This window comes from Bombus pyrosoma, linkage group LG2 (genome assembly GCF_014825855.1).
Source record: "Bombus pyrosoma isolate SC7728 linkage group LG2, ASM1482585v1, whole genome shotgun sequence".
Taxonomy (NCBI): Eukaryota; Metazoa; Arthropoda; class Insecta; order Hymenoptera; family Apidae; genus Bombus; species Bombus pyrosoma.
In genome coordinates, this window is record NC_057771.1 from 5,281,854 (window position 1) to 5,301,255 (window position 19,402).

At 39.6% G+C, this 19,402-nt stretch overlaps 1 protein-coding gene across 5 annotated transcripts in view; it reads left to right on the plus strand.

Annotated features, from left to right (window-relative positions):
• LOC122577867 (neuronal acetylcholine receptor subunit alpha-7) overlaps positions 1-19,402 on the plus strand; it is a 260,880-nt gene that overhangs the window by 134,025 nt on the left and 107,453 nt on the right. For all 5 annotated transcript variants that reach the window (XM_043749579.1, XM_043749581.1, XM_043749577.1 and 2 more), the window contains exon 6: positions 11,952-12,132. In XM_043749579.1, coding sequence (XP_043605514.1) covers positions 11,952-12,132 — 181 coding nt within the window. The remainder of the gene's footprint in view (positions 1-11,951; positions 12,133-19,402) is intronic.

Below are 19,402 nucleotides of genomic sequence, written 5' to 3' on the forward strand. Positions count from 1 at the left end.
TACTTTCGAATCATCATGTCCAGGTAGGACGAAAATGATAGGAACAGGGTATGCGCCCATTTAGCAAGACAGTGTACATACCCTGGGGAACAGTTACTACGAGTAGTTCTTTCAAAGCGAAAGGTGTTTCCTGCGAAACCGTAAAGCGAATCCCGAGCATCCCGCTCCGAGGTACTTTTAGGCGGTACTACCGAATTTAAGCTGCTATAACCTGGAGGTTAAAGCTTCGAGACTGACGTGCAACTCGTAAAATCCGTTTCATTCGAACACCCTCGCGAATGTACGTAATGCACTGCCTTGCCACAGCCATGAATTGATCAGGTCCTTATGAAATTTGTACCGGACTAGTCGATTCCCTTTATATATCGTACAACGTCACATTTCATTACTTAATTATCGGACGAATGAATTTTGAAGGTGCAAAGGTTTCAATCTTTTTATTGTAGGGTCGTTTATTGATATTAAGAAGCTACTCTTTTTGTTATTATCATATTATATATATATATATTAATTTTTGTATATTGTATTATTATTATATTTTGTTATCGTCGAGAAGATTCAAAGCGAGCGGAGAATCTAGAATTTGCTGCTGAAATTAGCGATCATTTAATTTTGAAAGTTTCATTCTGCGGGTTTTATTCATTTCATACTTTCGTTTGAACAATTTTCATTAACAATTTTTCGTCTTCGTTAACAAAATCTGATAATCTTCTACGCGGAATGGAAAGGTCCAATGAGCATCGTTCAAAATTAGGACGCGAAACGAATAATTTATTTCTAGTCCGTGTACAGATGATAAATGATGACATCCGTGGCAAAGAGAAATAGAAATTCAATCGGCCAATACCGAATTCTATCCATTGCGAAATTCACTCGGAATGTGTTGTTACCTGGAAAACATTTCCGTAACATAACGTTAACATAACGATGTATATATGGTCGATGTTTGGTCAACGGAATTTCACCGTCCACATTTGTCAAAGTAATTTCCACTTCTACCTGTCGTTTTCGTTAGGGGAATGTTACGGGTTTATGTACCAAAATTTTATCGTTCCACCCTGTTGCTTTTGACAATATTTGTTTAAACACGCTTCCTTTAAACAATTGTCGCAACGCGATGCTTTTTACACGCGATTAAATGCGTTTCAAATTCTGTTACTCGAAATGCATACGGATAATCGATATTTCGAATCGTCCATCGAACGATTCTCTTCGAACGATCAACGAAAGGAAAGAAAAAGATCAGTCACAACGATACGCATAATTCGGAACTTTTGACGAGTGTCGGGCATACGCGTAGTTTTCAGAATGCCTCGTTGCACACGTGAGACAATAATATAATGAACGACGTAATGTTAGAGAGAAATTAGCAGTATGTTCTAAGAGAAAAAGATGATAATAGCAATCAAGAATCTTAACGAATTGTCATTACCTTGAAAGTACTTGTACTTTAGTGCTTGAAAGAAAGTTATCGAGTAGACAGATATAAATAAGGTATTTCGATGAAGATCGTTTTAACAATTTGATGACGAATAATTTAAAAAGAAATCCTTCCTTTTCATCGGGAAGAGTGCAACCGTAAATCTCGAAATCGATGAAAAATTAATTTCTTCAAGAGCGATCGTAAAATCACGAGATCATCTTCTCAGCTTGTCACGTATCCTCCGTCGAAAGTCTATCCAGTGGCGCCCTAACACGATCACGAATTTGTCATAATCACGTTACACGCTGTTCTCTGCGGTAATCACTCGGCTTAATCGGCTTAAGGACGCGGGTGGAATAGGATCGTTGGTCGCAGCGGCAAATCTGGAGATCGTTGATCCCACGAATCCGCGTTAAAACTCTGGTCGAGATCGATCAGGATGAACACATCCTTTTACACGCGCCTTTTATATTCGCACGCGAATCAATGGAACTGCCACGATCCCGTCTCTTACGTACCAATGAGGATGCAGATCGCGGCGGAAGTTGCTGGACGCGGCGCTGGCGAACACGGCTTACAGCGGGTGGCGGTTGTAATTATGTGAATAATTAATAGAGACGCGACGTCAGGCCACCCCGTCACTGCGGGCCACCGCAGCACCGGGCCCGAAACCCGCCCCCTCAAAACACGCGCAACACGTAGCTACGTTTTAGCATTCCTGCGGAACGACCAGAATACCGGCGAACGCAACTACTCGAGCACTGCGATCGCGCCAGACCGAGCCACCGATCTATCTACACGCAGGTCACGTACGGTTCGACGTGCACGCGCGGGTCAGCTCTCCGAGCTATGCAAACTATCGTCGCCGGGATTCGATCGAGATTCGACCGGTCAGACGATGTTTTCGTTCGCGGTGTCAACGCGTTAATTTTATACGCTGATTTTAACTAACACGCCGCACCGGTACAGACTATGCGGGCTGATTGAAATTGCGCGACTGGTTTGGGGGAATCGATTTCCCAGTTTCCTAGCTGGATCCACGTATTTGACTGGTTGCACGGAGAAATGTCTAAACTGTCGTGGAAATAAAAATGTAGCAAGTCCGGAGAATGTTTTATTTGACTTTATAAATAGTCTTGCGCGGTAAGGTAACGTCGGAATTGTTAACGAAGTTTTCAATTTGAAACGCGTGAATAATTTTCTCAAATTGTGCTACTTCTCGATTCGCCCGTTTTTAGGATCCACCTACGTTCGCAATGTAGCCTGATCGTGTTACATTTATAAAGTTAATATTCGATCGTATTATTTAACGTAATTTGTGAAATTAGTTCGTCACGGTTGTTTGTATAATTAAGGAAAAGTTCTCGATTCGATTTTGCCATTACGCGGTTTACAAAATTTCGAATATTCTTTATTTCGATAATTGCATAATTTATCAAATGATTTACGAAGGCAAGAATACTTTGATAATTTGAATACGTATTTGAAAAATCTTATTAATATCGTCTGTAATAAATTTAATATCCCGATTGCGATAACTGGGAAGATACTTTTCAATTAAACAGCCAATTATATCGCGTAAGTCCATCGGCGATTGTTGAGAATGTTAATTTCGATTATTAAAAATTATTATATAAAGGGAACCTTGTTTCGATGAAAAAGGCTTAGCCATGCGTCATTTATGTACGTACGTCATTTATGTATTATGTATATAAATAAAACATATAAGTAAAACAATCGGTTTCTTAAAGCATGGAGTATAGATATCTCCTTCTCGAAGAGAGTCATCAATATTTTAAGACGCAAAGATCTCCTGTGGGTTGATTAATCGGAGGCGATTAACGAAATAGATTCACGTGGTTGGCGAAAGAACAGCAAGATTTATTTACAATTCAATAGGTCCACTCGTTTGGATGATATCCAAGCCATAAATCGCCAATATCTATTATGGAAAAGGCGAAGAGAAATTGGAGAATCGAAAAATTGCAAAATTGTGGAGCGAGAGAAAATTCAATAAAAATATTTTTCAGATATTTTGTCAGCAGTTTGTGATGTTTATTAAAATAATAGAAATACTAATGTTTAAGGAAACATGGAACGATCTCGGATTAAACTTACGTTTCTCAAATTTCCTCGATCGTAAGACACAGTTGGATTGAAATCGAATCGAAAACGATGTTCTTTCGCGGATCACGGGTTATGCGATCGCTGAGTGCATTCCATCAGAAATTATTCCGCTCTAAATAACGCGTTTCTGTCGTAAAGTGCTTATCCGGGGAGCGTATAATATCAAATTTTCGCCAGAAAATATCCCGGTAGTCGTTTCGAGGCAATGCTCAGGGCGCATCGTGAGTTGTCGAGTTTCGAGCACGCTTCTACCAAATTAATGCTACGCCACTGTGTATAGGCGCTCATGGTGATTTGGCACCGTTAACTTTCCGACAGTTTGCCCGACATTTATGATGGTCGAGTTGGAACACGGTCCATCGCCTCGTTGCATCGTTCCCACTATTTACCGATGATTGTATAATAACCCGAATGAGTAGACGCGCGCATAGACAACCGTGAAATTACTGGAGATATGGGAAACACTGAACGATGAAGATTCTCGTCAAAATTCTCGTAGGAATAGCTACTTTTTGTTTATCGATCGAATTGCGAATATCGATTTCGTTGATCTTTAAAATCAATTATAAAATTAATTCCGCAAGTAATACCGCAACGATCCTTTGTCCATGCCTATTCGTAATTTTATAACATTTACTTCGAGGCTACCTAAAGGAGACTTTCGAGGAAGAGATTTTAAGAGAAATTCTTGCCAAATATAATTCTCAGCAATTGCGATTTAAAGCGCGGAATTCTCGGAAATGTTCCATCTTCCGTCCTAGCGGAGAAAGAAGGAAAGCGCAGATAGGTTAAAATAACGTATAGATTAATGGTTGGGTTAACGTCGTTGCACCGACTATTCAGGATTCTTGCCGCGGAAAGAGTATTTCTGAGAAATAGGCAGCGTGGCGCGTGGGTATCGTTCAGCGAAATTTTCTCACCTCCAAACCAGTCGAAAATAAATTTCCTTTAACCTGCGATAACTCTTATTCTATTATTGATAGATAGTGATATTCTATTATTAAACTATTATATATTCAAATTGAAGCAACGTATACACGTACGTACATAGACGCGTGTTTAGAAACGTGGCTAGTTCGAGGAACGCGAACGATGCCGGAGGAAAATTCACGAGCAAGTAGAAGCAGTAGGAAGTACTTAAGAAGCGTGGAGAGAGAGAGAGAGAGAGCGGGTTTCGTGGCATGGTCGATGAAACCTCAACCGCCTGAATTTCTATGCAAGACGCCCACTTAAAACCCTACGCATCTTCCGTCGCCGAAGGTGAACTTAATCCTCCTCGATAGGGACGTTGGAGGAAGCTAAATCCCTGACCGCGCCGTCTAAACTGGCGACAAATCGCGAACGTAAAGCGAAGCGAAGTCGAGGGGAAAGAGTTGATCGATCGCGACCCCGCGGCCATTTCCGGTGGATCGGACGTGGTAACTCTATCGCGAGCAACACGCTCTTGCGGACAGCTGGCTTGTTAGCCGTCGACAAGTAAAGCTCGAGAATACCGAGTTTCTCGATCGCTGTTACGGTGGTTGTTTAGAGGTTATCTCTCGGGACGAATACTTTCAGGTGTCTCGAGTTTCGCAGAGTTTTACAATACCCTGGTTAATTGCGAAGATGGAGGAATCAGGTTAGAAGATTACGTATTTCGCGTCGAGAACGCGCGTATTTACTTACATCAGTGGCTTATCACGATTGAGTATAAAAAGTACAAAATATAATTTCCGCGACAATTAACGAAGCGAGTTTATAGATTGCACGTACCAAATTGTAATTGTATTTTACTGGAACACGCTTTTAACTTTTTGTAGAAAATAAATATTAATAATTATGCTACGTATGATGACGTATAAGATGTGAAATCTATAGTACTATGATTGACGGCATACCGAGGTTTCTCTCGTACCAAACGTAAGTCGCGTAAAAGTTGAAACATAATCTAATCTATATTAAATCTTTAGAGAAACATTTCGCGCCCACCAATCTACAGAGTTGGTTTTATAGACAATGAAACATAATACGTACGTGTACACGGACACGCGTTTTAGATATTACGTGAAACCTAAAACGTTGCCAATCAATCTAAGTTATCCCACCCCATTTTCAACATCGATCAGCGAGAATTTCATACAAGAATGAAGTTCCATTGATCGAAGTTTGTCCTATCTCGAGTTGCATCGAACGAATTAGCAAAAAGCCTGCACCAAAGGAGCTGTAATTAATTTCGTCGGCTCTTGCTTTTTGTCGAGAAGACCAAGATGCGCGATCACGGATACAGCGAATCGATGCTAAGTGGCCATCGCGTTAATATCGTTGAAATGTCCGAGTAATGGGGAACGGGAGGTGGTCGTTACTCGCGGAACAAAAGGAGAGAATGCCTTCATCTCTAGCTTACTTGTTGCTCGCTGTAGTCCACGCTTCTTCTCCTGAATATCGTCATCTACAAGCGCGACATTCGCGTTGCAAAAAGGAAGAATCCTAAAGCGAGAGAGAGCGACAGAGGGTGGGAAGGATCAGCGATCTTAGAGGACAGGATTCATTCGGAAGGTAGACAATGCCTGCCGTGCAGAGATCGTCTTTGTACGGCGTGGAACAATCGACGAGGAGCCGTTCCTTAGAATTTATAAACGACGCTGCACACCGCGACGCTTTGTAATGGCGAATGACGAAGGGGAACGTCGAACTAGTACGAGAAACGTTGCAAACGCTCAGGGTTTGTTACCTCCATCCTATTGATTTGTATTATTGCATTGGACGTATTTCCGGTTTGATTGGAACCGACTATTCTCTAATTAATTCATTGATTATTGATTATCGCTGAATTGATTTTGAGGCTGGTTTAGGTTTGAAAAACATCAAATAGACAGGATTGTACCGTTCGATGCATGTATGATAATAATGGCGTTTTAGGGACAGATTTAAATCGAATATAATTCAAAATTGTCATTATTATTAATATCGCTATACTGCAGATATTTTTGAGAGATAAATAGATCTGATTGGGCTAATAGATGAATACATGCATTAAAAAGAATAATATCATTTCTTATTTAAGTTCAAAATTGAAAATTGGCAAACTATCATAATATTCATAAATTAATTATCGGTTATAAGTTAGTTATTTAGAGGAATACCTAGAATATTATGAAAATATCACAATTTCGTCGCTTGTTTTAATTATAGCTTCCCCAGAATCATTTAAAAGAATGATACAAAGCGTTGTCTCAATCTTATCATTGTTATCAGGTTAAAGTCGTGATAAAATTAAAAGACAGCACCCGTTGGTTGTCGATTACTTTGGTTTGCTTTTTAGCGTTGCGACTAACTCGCGGAACGTTCTTGCAACAGGCTGTGCTTTTTCAGTTGACTCGTCCTCAGTTTTCGAAACGTGCAGCGCTGGAAATATACGCGAGGCGTCGCGATTGTTCGGCGGCGCGACGTCGCAACGAACGCGAACAAAAGAGGAAGACTGCCGTTTGTACAACAGGCACCGCGCCGCTGTGAAAAAAAGCGAGAATTTCGCCGGTCTCAATTACAGACGCTTCTATGTTTCTCGTTGAATTACGCCAATAGCGTACTTTCTCCCTTCGCCTGATCGTCTGTCGTGCGAGATGGAGGAATGTGGACTGGGAAATTCCGAGGTATTGTCCGCGCTCCAGACGACGATTCGTCTGTTCGGTCGTTCAGTGCTTCAGTCGGTTCATCAGATTTCCGGTGTACATACATATTTCTGGTCTGGACGTATGGTATAGTTTCTATGGTATATATATATACACACAAACATAGCTTTATAATAGATTTCCTTTCAATAAGTGTGATGAATCAAGTAAAGAGTCATTAATAAGCGGTAATTAAACTGGAGGCTTTCTGGTATTTAATACACGAAACGATAAATTCCTTTAAAAAGTGTCAACAGAAATTACAAAAATAATATTAACAGCCTAAATGAAACTAAAATCTTCTAAGAATAGTACCAATTTCCTTTTTAATGGAACTCGAGTACAATCGCAGCTATCGATTCTGACATCCTTCCTGCATCTTCTCTTTCTGTCTTCTTCTTTAACAATTTGTGATCAAGCCGATTTGCTAAACAGGCTATGTCGAAACTCTACGATGCGGAAGTAGTTGAAAGTACTTAATACCCGTTCGACACACTTCTCCGCAACTATTTCAACGATCGAAGGTATTAAACGAAATTCGGAAGTTGCCAGTGACTCGTAGAGTTGAACGGCGAGCCGAGCGATGGTGTTTTAAACTTTGGCGACTTATTTCCTTGGGAAATCCGTCGAATTTGCATGCATATGAGAACGGCTGGTTATAATATAACATTCCACATCTGTGGAACAGTGGCGTCGCAAGGCTGAAATTAAGGCTTTTTACTACTAATTCGGGAATTACCGCGTCGCTTCGAAATTATCGCGACGTGGCGTCGAAGCTTATTCCGGTTCTGCGTCGTTGTATTTTTGGTGCTGTTCTTTGCGAGAACAATGGAGCGACCTGTGTACGAAACAGTGCCATGCCATACACTTTCTGGTTCAATTGCCGAGTAAACGGCCATAATTTTGTTTGAATTCGACGAAGATTTATCATGCAATTTATGGTTATATAGGCACGACTTTTGCATGTAATTACGGTTGGTTTCATTTTCTTTTGTCTTTGGAAGAATATCACAGCTGTATTTCCTTTTCGAGATTGTATCTGGTTTCGTGTTTTATCACTTTTGTGCGAACAGCGCGAATTAGTAATATAAATTTTAAAAACATGGCAAAGATCTCCGAGGTCTACCGATCAACAATCTATTGGATAAAACACATTCGAAAGTCCTTAAGTGCTTAGTTTCAAATGCACCAGATAAATGTAGGCGAATAAATCAATTTATATTGATCGTACCTATCATTAGTAATATCCATTTAAAATATCACTGTACCTGTGATGTATTGTTGGCAACGTTTTGTAAGGTTTCCAGAGCAATTTGAAAGCGTTTTCTGGATCCTTGCCCGATTGCTTTGTTACACGTATCTGAAAGGCTTTGATATTTTAATGATCGTGCTGATCGTATGTCTATATTCGTGAAAATTGGAAATTGAAAATACGACGAGTAGGAAATGTGTCGTTGCCTATAAATGCTATCGTGTTATTTAATGTTCGTTAGTCAAATAAACTGTCTTCTTATTCGATAAGATATATATATATTCGATAAGATTATAAATAGGACAAAGCAGTAATACTTTCAATCTCGTTAAACGATCAGATGACTTTTGTATTCTATATTGCGAAATATCAATCTCCAGTATATGAATTCCTATGTACAAGTTTCTTGTATTAAGACGTTTACTTGCTCGTTCCGCGGAATTTTACTATCCTCTGAATCAAGCCATTCGATTATTCAGACACATTGTTTCCAGTTCTCAATGGCCGCAAATTGCGGGAGAAGCCTCTATTTGTAACTGACGAATTATCCAGGGAAAAAGGAAGGAATAGTAGTTGGAAACGTATGGATTTGCTAATAAATCTCGGCCTGTAATATATCGTGGACATTTATTAAGCGGCCGTAACGGAAACCGCGTGCAGCTGTTCGCAGAGCGACGTGCTATCCGACAACAAAGAGACGAAACGGATAATAATCGACACACTAAATCGGCACAATAAAGCACCGATAGTCATAATTTCGGTATTTCGCGAATCTATTGTCGCATTTAATAAACGCGTAACACGTCGTTCGACTACTTTTAAAACACTGAGAAATTAAACTGTACTTTTAATAAAGTATCGCGCGATATAATCTTAGCTTCAACTTCGTTAAATCTTCGTTTCAATCGGAGACAGAGACATATGGCAAGATCAAGCTGAAGGTGGTAAAAAATGAATGGATCAGTACGCTTCGTTCCTTGTGAGCAATTAATTGAACCGTCTCTTCGCTATCCCCTGTACTTTATTTCCGACACTTTTTCTCTTGGCTAGGATTTTGACGTACCTTATCTTCGTAATATTCGATTAGATTGATTTTTGACGAATCTCGATACGTTTGAAACTTATTCCAGGTTATAATTTCTAACTTTTAAAGGAGCGTCTTATTGTCATAATATGAACATTGTAAATTGCACGGAATGTGACTCGTTAGCGAGACAAGTTTGTCGGCTATAGCGCGTCAAGATCATCAGATGTATGCGGTTAATTCGAAGCTAATAACAACACTACATAGTTTGAAATTACGGCTACTCTGCTTTTAATCGTTAGCACTGGTAATGATTACATTGTATCGTGAGTAAATAATGATCACATCGAATCGCTAATAACTTGAGTTAAGTTATTAGTAGTTAATTGATCAGTCTCTGACAAGTGTTTATCCGTTTACACGCATTGGTACAGTGAAAAGTGAGCGAAACGTTGATTCGTTTGTGGAAGTGTAATGTTTGATTATGTAGTTACCGATGTAGCAGCATATATTGTCTATATCAATTATCCTGTACTATTTAAATTTCACCATTGCTCGATAAAATCACGTTTCCAATCTCTATCGAAATGAAGAATTATATCGTTTACTTTGTTCGTTGTTGCTATTTTATAACAATCTTACATCAGCATAATACCTATACTTATTATAGATGATTGAAATTTTCAGAAATATCTTCTTTTCGAGTAAACATATACAGCTTAAAGAATAACAGTAAACAACGAAAGTGTCGTGACATGATCATTCTTCTTCGTAATAGAATTTTAATCTTAAAGCATCTTTTCCCTTCAAACGTACTCGACACGAATTAAACGTGCATGCGATAGATCTTTCGATAAAAAGGTCACGCGTCGTGTCTCGTATATTTCGACGAAAGTCGTTTCCAATCCTGTCGTAGCGACAACATCGTTCGAATATTTCTCAGTTTCTTCGTTTTTCTCGAAAGGAGGCGTGCTATAACGCCGGAATTACTCTCGCGAGGTGCACATTTTACGGGAAATAAAAGCGCCGGGGTATTTTGATGTCCTCAAGCTCTCACGAATGCATATCACGCCCCCAGCTTCGTCTTCGCGTCTTATCTGAGACATTCTCGGCAAGCACACGATAAGCTGCTTTAGCAGACAAATCTCCCGCAGAATAGAAGATGCGCAGTGTTAAATTGTTAAACTGATTCGATTCTGCTACTTTTCTTTCCCAGGGCGGAAAAGTGAATTCTCGCTCGACGCGTCGTGTGCACCAGCTAATTGAAAATATTTAAACACTAGTCATAGAACACATTTATGTCGATATTATACGTGTTATATAATATCGATATGTAATATGATTATATCATTTCATTGGCACGGCAACGAGAAACGCTTATGATGAATTAAATTGGTAAAATTTGAAACCATTTGGAAAATGTATATACATAAAGGTTACAAGATATTTACCGCAAACGTATATTTAGTAGAAAATCAATATATACAGCACGAACAGTCATTTTAAACATACTATTAGGAGTGAAGATACCAAATAATCGAGCGTTTAAGTACTTTTAGGATCTTTGTGAAATATACACTTGCATTAAATACCTTGTAGTTTCTATATATGAGTCCACATTTATTTCAAACTTTGTTAATATAATCATGACAATCGGACCTCGTTACGGTGTTAATGAAATTTCAAGATATCCTGTATAACAAATACGATATATCTACGGAAGGTTCCTATAAATGTTCAAACATTTGATACAATACATAATACATATATGTACAATATGCGGTAAAGATGTAACGTCAGGATCACTCTTTATCTATCTTTTAGGTTTCAATTTCACTGAAAAATCACTCGAGCTTACTCGTTAGTAATTCACAAGCAGATTTCACTGTGGCAACTTAACAAGCTGCTTTTATGGATAAATATACAGGGGAAGAAAAATATTTCTCGTTCGTGGAGCGTGCTCGGACATCTCCTTTTACCGTTTGTCGTTGTTTTAAACGTCCCTCCCAATTCTTCTTGGGGAATTAGCTTGAAAGTATAGGATTCAGAGCACATATTTTCTTTCCACTTTTCTCTTTTTTCGACTAAAAGATATCCCGAAGCGATTAACGTTTTAAACGTCGTTAGTTTTCTCTTACTGAGGTTCGTATTCTGCAAAAAATATGAGATAATTTTCAGAAAATTGTCTACATATGAAAATGAAATTACAATGTCACTCCAATAACTACGTTTTCTCTCGATAAAACAAGGAACGAAGTAGAAGCTTCCGCTTGCTCCGTTCAAGTATACATCGGTCATCTTGTTCTTGCTAGAACAAAACAGACATCGTCGAAAAAGAGGAATATTAAAAACTATGGAAACTACCGGTCGAATAAACGTAATAAAAAAATCGCGGCTAGGGAAAGGAAGAAAAATAGAAGAAAACAACGCGATCGAGGTCGACGATGATTAATTAATGATATCATATGAACACGTTAGTGCGGATGAGGGTTTCGACGGGACGTACCAAACAAACGTGGTGGTCACGCATAACGGCAGTTGCCTGTACGTTCCTCCGGGCATCTTCAAGAGCACTTGCAAGATAGACATCACTTGGTTCCCCTTTGACGACCAACACTGTGACATGAAGTTCGGATCCTGGACCTACGACGGCAACCAGGTACACTACTGTCTCCACTAAACACTAAACACGCTCAGAGTACACACAAAGCACCAAGAAAGTCTTTTTACTGGTCCCGAATTCTTCGAGTGGTGCATCGAACGCGCCATTTCCTTGGAGAGTACAAACGTGGCTTCGAAATTGCCGCCTACCGACTTCAAAAGCGAGCGTTCAGACGTATGAAACGTCCTCGTGGAGAGAAATTACGTTTAGGTTCTCTGGTTTATGGTTTTCATTCTCTATCGAAATCAAACGTAATCGATTTCCCATACGACAAAACGATAATCTTGTGCAATAATTATATCGAATACGAAAGTAGGCTTTTGTTAAGTTATCAAAGTCGGTTTGTTTACGACGGAGTTTATACTCGCGTGGCAGGTAATGATACACGAGTGGACACATAGTGGAATATATTAAACGAGCTAAATGTTCCATTACCGCGGCTGAATAAAATTTGACACCGGTGGGTCGACGTACAACGTTTTCTCTCGCGTTACTATACTTTACATCGACGTTGATCTATTTCCATTCCGATGGAATAGAGTTTACCAAATCGCTACACCGATTCCTCGAACAATTACTGCGATTTTGATCGAACGAATTCGAAGAATTCGAAGAATACGGTGAAGACACCATAACGATTTTTCAATTGCTGTTAAACCAGCGTCGCGTATTTTATCGATGAATGTTACTTTAGGCGTGTAGCGAGTCTACGGACGGAAAAAGGTTCGACATATTCTCCTGACGTTGCCATTCGTACGTCAGGCAAAGAAACAGAGAATAACGAGCATTGTCAGCATCAACGTCACATCTTTCGCCGTTTCCTCGGACATAGTAATTCATATACTCGGCAAGTACGGTGTCACGAGTCGACGACAATGGCAATATAACGACGTTCTCTCGAAGAACGTCTCGTTTATTGCGCGAGTCTGACGCGTCCGTAGAATAGCTCGACGATTCTCTCCATGGCGGCGATGCGTCGTTAATGGAAACGCGTTTGGAGTCCGGTGGCGGCACTGACGAATCCCGATTGCCACGATATCCAAGCCCTTCTCTCCCTGCCAACATCCCAAGAAAGAAAAAGGTCCTCTTGATGCTATACGCCCATGAGCTGCCTCCCGAGGCTTCTTTGTCCGACACAAGAACTCAGTGCAACACAATAGCAACGCTCCATAGATAGCCGTTCATTCTCACGCTTCGTAGCTTCAGCTCGGATCTTTATATATAATATAGGTATATTACATATATATGATACGATATTATGTATATTATATTCTTTACGTATATATGATACATGTAACACGCACATGTACCAACATATGTGAAATATCGAGAAGTGTGGGAAGAGAAGGGGTGGTGAAAGAAAAACGCTCGTGGTAGCATCAGCGTGGTTAGGAATACGCGATGTCCTCTCTCGCTGTTCTTATTCATTTTCCTTTCTTTCTACATTGACAAATGGGGGAGAACGTCGATGCAAGAACGTTCGGAGGGAAAAAGCTTTCAAAGAATATTCCAAAACACTACGATTGTTTAAGAAGTTTAATAATTAACTTTATATCGTGTCGATGAGAATGTATCGATAGTTTCGGACGAATGGCATTCGTTCGTTCAAACGAAACATAGCCAAACTATGACGGATTAAAGGTTTTAATCCCGATTGCTTCTCGCTGATATACGACAGAAAGCCGCTTAATCAGACAGCCGAGTCCGGTAAATTTGCGATAATACGCCGATTATCGATCGCACGGCCGATCGTAAGGTTTTTAAACGAAAGAAACAGCGAATAAAGTATTAAACGCGACAAATTTTGGTAGAAATTAGTATATGAATCGGTATATTCGCGACGGTGCTACGCAATTAGCAAAACTTCTTGTAACCCCGAAACCGATGTTACTTGGCTTCTGAAGTTGGGCCCCATCGTTTGTTAAACGATGTATGTATACGAAGCCGTGTGGCGAATAATCGAAAACCCGACGAATGTGAGTTTGTACAGCCGTCATTTCGTTGTAATATTTTCCTGTTGGTAGGACGGATGGAATTGGAGGCAACGATCGTCCCCGGTTGGTAGAATAATTAAATTCGTTATGCGGACCGCGTGAAATAGCCGCGAGTATTATTTAATGCCGAAATTTGTCGTCATGCTCGGTCGAACACAGGTTGGGTAAGGGAGAGAGATGGCGAGCGGATTCCCCGAGCACGTACTCGCAGTCGCGGTTCCGTTAATTGTATTCCACTTTCAGGGCTGGTTACCGCGCGGAAGCGCGCCAACAGCGCGAACCATCGCGACACCGAATTGGAACTCGTCGCATTCAATTATTACGAAATTGCAGCTAACTTGAGGTAATCGTCATTAACGGAACGATCGGTGGCTGTTATTGACGCGTTACCGCTTGATCGTTAATTGGCTGCCATAATTGGAGCTGTAAGACGCTCGTTTGATTATCGTGCCGAGCCAGATAATTAATTGATCGCTCAGTCTCGTTGGACGTGTAACGATGTTACTGATAAAATTAATCTCTTACCCGCTCTTTGGAAATGTTTCAATTCTCCGGGGTATGCTCCTCAAATATGCCCCTTTCGCTTCGTCCTTTCGTTGTGACACGCCGTACAACATGTTTTCAATTTTCTAAGCGAATTGCGACCATATTTATCTCCTCTGTTTTCTACCACTTTTACTTTTCGTCCGACGATCAACGACGCGTATGACGTGAATTTCGACGTGGTAACGCAGTACAGTTCGGAAACCTTAGATTCGCAGTAGCAAGATCGCAGATTCGTCCAAGTTAAATTATTATTGACAACGCGTTTGATATATCATCGTAGCATAATTTATCCGTAGATCGGTGTTATGGCGTTATCGATGACGCAGGAATTTTCTTCTACGAGTAGATTCGTGCCACACGAGGTTCGAGCGTAGCAGATTCCACCCGAGCGACATTAAACCTCGTTAAACGCGCTCTGCCCGACTGTATCCGAATTTCGGAGAAGTTGAGATAATCGCCGTTAATGGAACGACGTCTGCATGTTGCATCATGCGACAGCATTCCATCGTTAATTACGGTATTTTCGTTTCGTGATTCGAAGGGTACTCCGTTAACTTCGCTTTATTTTACTCTCGATTTGGTGCACGTCTTACAAAGCGACACTTCTCTTCTATAGGTTTCTATATAGGTGTTTGTCGACCCAAGAGATAAAGTGCAAAATGTCCTAACTCGTTAGCGTGTGTAACTTTATATTACAACTTTTAGAAACGCTCGATCGAAAATGAAAAATTTCATTATCTAAATGATAACTTCGGGATAAATAATTCTCGTTACAATAACATTTTTATCTGGTTAAATCGCATTCGCAGTTGGTCTACAATTTATTTTCATTTCTTTTTACGTAATTTTTCCATTTACACGTAACGTTCTTCTACAAATTTCGTTGTAATTTCAACGAAACTATCGGCCCGCACATTTCATCAAAATATGCTCTCGAGTCGTTTATAACGTGCGCAAATTCGCGCAAGGACTGTCGTGTCCCGTGACGTCCTACTGTTCAGACATGAAATGATAAATTCATTTCACTTAGCGTGTGACCTGGACAATTTGCAGCGGCTGTCAGGCCTCGTGTTTCGCAGTATACATTGAAGAATCACACGGTTGGTTCTTTATGCGTTATAGCGTTATCCGTATCGTGACGGAAATATAGAAGCTATGAAATTGTCACGATGAAGTTCGTAAAAATGAATTTCGTCGGCAAGATTTTCTCAACTTATTTTACTTTCTTTTTTCAAGCTTTTTAATTAGTCGAAATATCGTCGGACCATTGGAAATATTTCAACGGCATAGAGGAGATTAGGTGGTTCGAATAATTTATCCGTTTCATTTTATTTAAAATCATTTCGACTTGCGTCGATCGAACCGATCGTTCGGTCAAAAACATCGGACGGACGACAAATCGTGACGTTTCATCTCGAAACAATACCACGAAATGACTAGCATGCCATAAAGTTCGGTAATCATTGGAAACGACGAAGGAACGGACTCGCAGTGATGATGACACACGGTAAACGGAAGCGAGCGGTACAGAGCACAAAGGGCGAGCGATTTATTGTTTGGATCGGTATTTCGACGTGCGTCCATCGAAAAATGTTTGAGTTATTTCGTTCGGCGTCACGCGAAATTCATAGGTTTTCGTTGCACGTGGATCAACTTTGAATTAGAGTTTCGTCGTTTGCAACGCTTAATGTTGCCTTAATAAAAAAACCTATCTACCTGATAGCGATATAAAAGCGTATACGAGCCCATATTTCTATACTTACTCGGCGCTATTCGACATTTTGTTCCTGTTAAAATTAACGTGTTTCGATTTTCCTATATTTGGGAATTATTATCGATTGCTATCGAAAATTATAAATACTTTCTTTCTCGATAGATATTCTATACGATGAGGATATTGCAAACGAAGTATCGAGATTTGCATTTGAAAACTTGCAATACTGACGTATTTCACGTGCCCGATTATTGCAGACTTTAGCTACTAATATCTCGCGTGGACACGTGCATTTATCGTATATAATGCATCATTGTATATAATAGTATCGTATATAACACACTCACGCTTCGTATTACTCTGAATAATTATTATTCGATATTTATTAATTATTACAAAACTTTGATAGCATGTTAAAAAGACAGCCAATGTAATGATATGGCGCTAATGAATGACTTTGATTCATAAATAGCTGATAAATACTTCATTATTGCAAATATTATTTAGTACTGCCTGCATTTAATTCAATTTATAATACATTATCGTGAGAATAACGCAAAGTCAATAGTGTTAAACAAAATTCAATATTCATATTCGGCATTTAAATTCGCGTTCGTACGTTTGTCGGTTCGTATATGTAATTCGCGCAAATTCATTTGATAAATTTATTTATCGATGGTTGGACGTGTATCAAACACGCGTCTGATTTCGACCACTTCGTTTCGAAATACAAGATTCCAATAAATATTTGCCACACGATGAAGCTAAAACTATCACGCAAATACAAGCTATACAACGATTCGCATAGATGTCTGACAAATTTGCCGATCCAACGAACTATCTAATTAGAGACGAACATCTTTGAAATTGAGTTTCTGTGAAAATATTCAGGGACGGGTTAAGAATAGATTTGTCACGTTATTCGAGGGCGTCGGAGGAAAAACAGAAAAAATTTTTAATGTTGAAAGATGAAATTATTGGTAGCTGTTTTACTTCAAACTATTGACAAACTGTAGTTTCGCTTCTCATAGTTTTTAAATGCGAGAGAGGACTATCGATCATAACATCGGTAAAAGAAGTTGTTAAATCGGAAGAAAAGAGACGAAAGCAGAGTGAAAGATATTTTATGGCTTCGTTCCACCCACTTTTCGAAGGCTTCACGATTGGCTGGAATACAAATTTCGGTAATGTGCACTCGTTTAAGCGTGAAAGGTCTGCTTAAAAGCGATGTCTAGCGACGTCTTAACGTTTCAGACGACTTGTTACGCGTGTAGAAACGTGCATCACGAGTACCATTATTTCGATTATTTGCAGAACATTTTTTACGTTTAACGATGTTTAGCGGAAACGATAGATTCGAGGGTTTCTTCAAAATACGATTTTGTTTCCTATGCTTCTACGACACTACTATAATTAAAGGAGGAAAAAAAAAAGTTGCTACACCGTTCGTCACTTCGATGCTGCTCAACTTTGTTTAGGAATTTAAACCTAAAATCGAATCGTATCTGACTGACAGTACGAAATCGTGTTTTATGTAACCCTTGATACGATTGTTAAGGATAGTTCTACTAATATTACGTAGAAACTAGAAAGAAATAACAAAGTATAGCAAGGGAAAGAGAAGCTCGAGAAAGTACATTGTACGCTCGATTATACAACGTTATGTAAAATTATTATTAGAGCAATAGACTCTGTGTGATAGAGATACGATGAACGCGCATACCGCGGGTACTCTATGAGCCGATTGTACACTAACGCACAAAGGGTACACGCATAACAAGTCGGCGAACGCAATCTCGGCACATAAATTGGCTCTAAATGTGTTGAACATTATATACGTACTCTGGTGTCGTAATTAACCCCTCAAATAGATGAGGGGCGCTACGATGGGCTGATGTCGCTTGCCGGTGTTTCTTGCTTTCACGGGCTTCTAACTACGAAACATATCGAGTGAGCTTCCACTATATTATATATATATACATATAGATATTATATACGTACATACGTATACGATATATACAAGTACGACCATGTGCGAGAAGCGAACTTAATAGACAAACAAGGAAAGAGAAAAAAGAAATGAGGAAAGCGCGAGAGGAAAAAAAGACAAGGAAGGGAGCAAATGAAGGAAGAAGATATCGTGACCCACCCCCTGCCCAACCCCCTTCGGGAATATACAATACATATATGTACTACTTGCCCCCTACCCCCCACAACCTCCCCTCGTGGAGATTGATAAAAGAAAAACCAACACAGAGATAGCGGACGTAGGGAAACAGGATGACCGAGAACACAATGACCCAGAATATACTTATACATGTCTCACACACAGATACATCGACGAGTCAAAGCAGGGACCACGTGATTATGTCTGAGCTGGAAATTGCGATTTCGCATGGAACACATGTTCACGTCACTCTACTATCGACTCCGCACCGATCATTCTCGACGATCCTTACGACAAAAAATCCTCCAGATTCACCCCGGAAAACCTGTTCCCGGATTTTCTACCACTATACACCCCTGCTATCTGCTTTCGAACGTTTCTTTTTTTCTTTCTTTCTTTCTTTCTTTCTTTCTTTCTGATTTCGACTCGTATTCGAGTCGCAGAGTCTTGGTTCGTCGCTGCTTTCTTGTAAAAATCAAGAAGATTCGGAACGCATGTTTGCAATCCTTTTGCGTAATTATAGTTGCGTGCATGAATACGAATAAGTTGCTGTTTCACGGAGGAAGGTGAGCCTCTCATTTTATATACATTTTGCGATTGGTATTTGAATATACGTAGATCGAATAAACGAAAGATTTTCGTTTGAAACTAGAGGTTTGCATTGGTTTGTTTTTCTTTTTTTTTTCTTCTTCTTCTTCTTTTTCTTCTTCTTTTTGCGGATAATAAGTAATTATAGGGAATATAAGAGCATGTTTATGATACTTCTGCGAATAGATGCGTATACTTGATACTGTCTTCTTTTGTAGTATGTTTTGCGCTGTTTAAGTTTTACTCAGTAGATGAGAA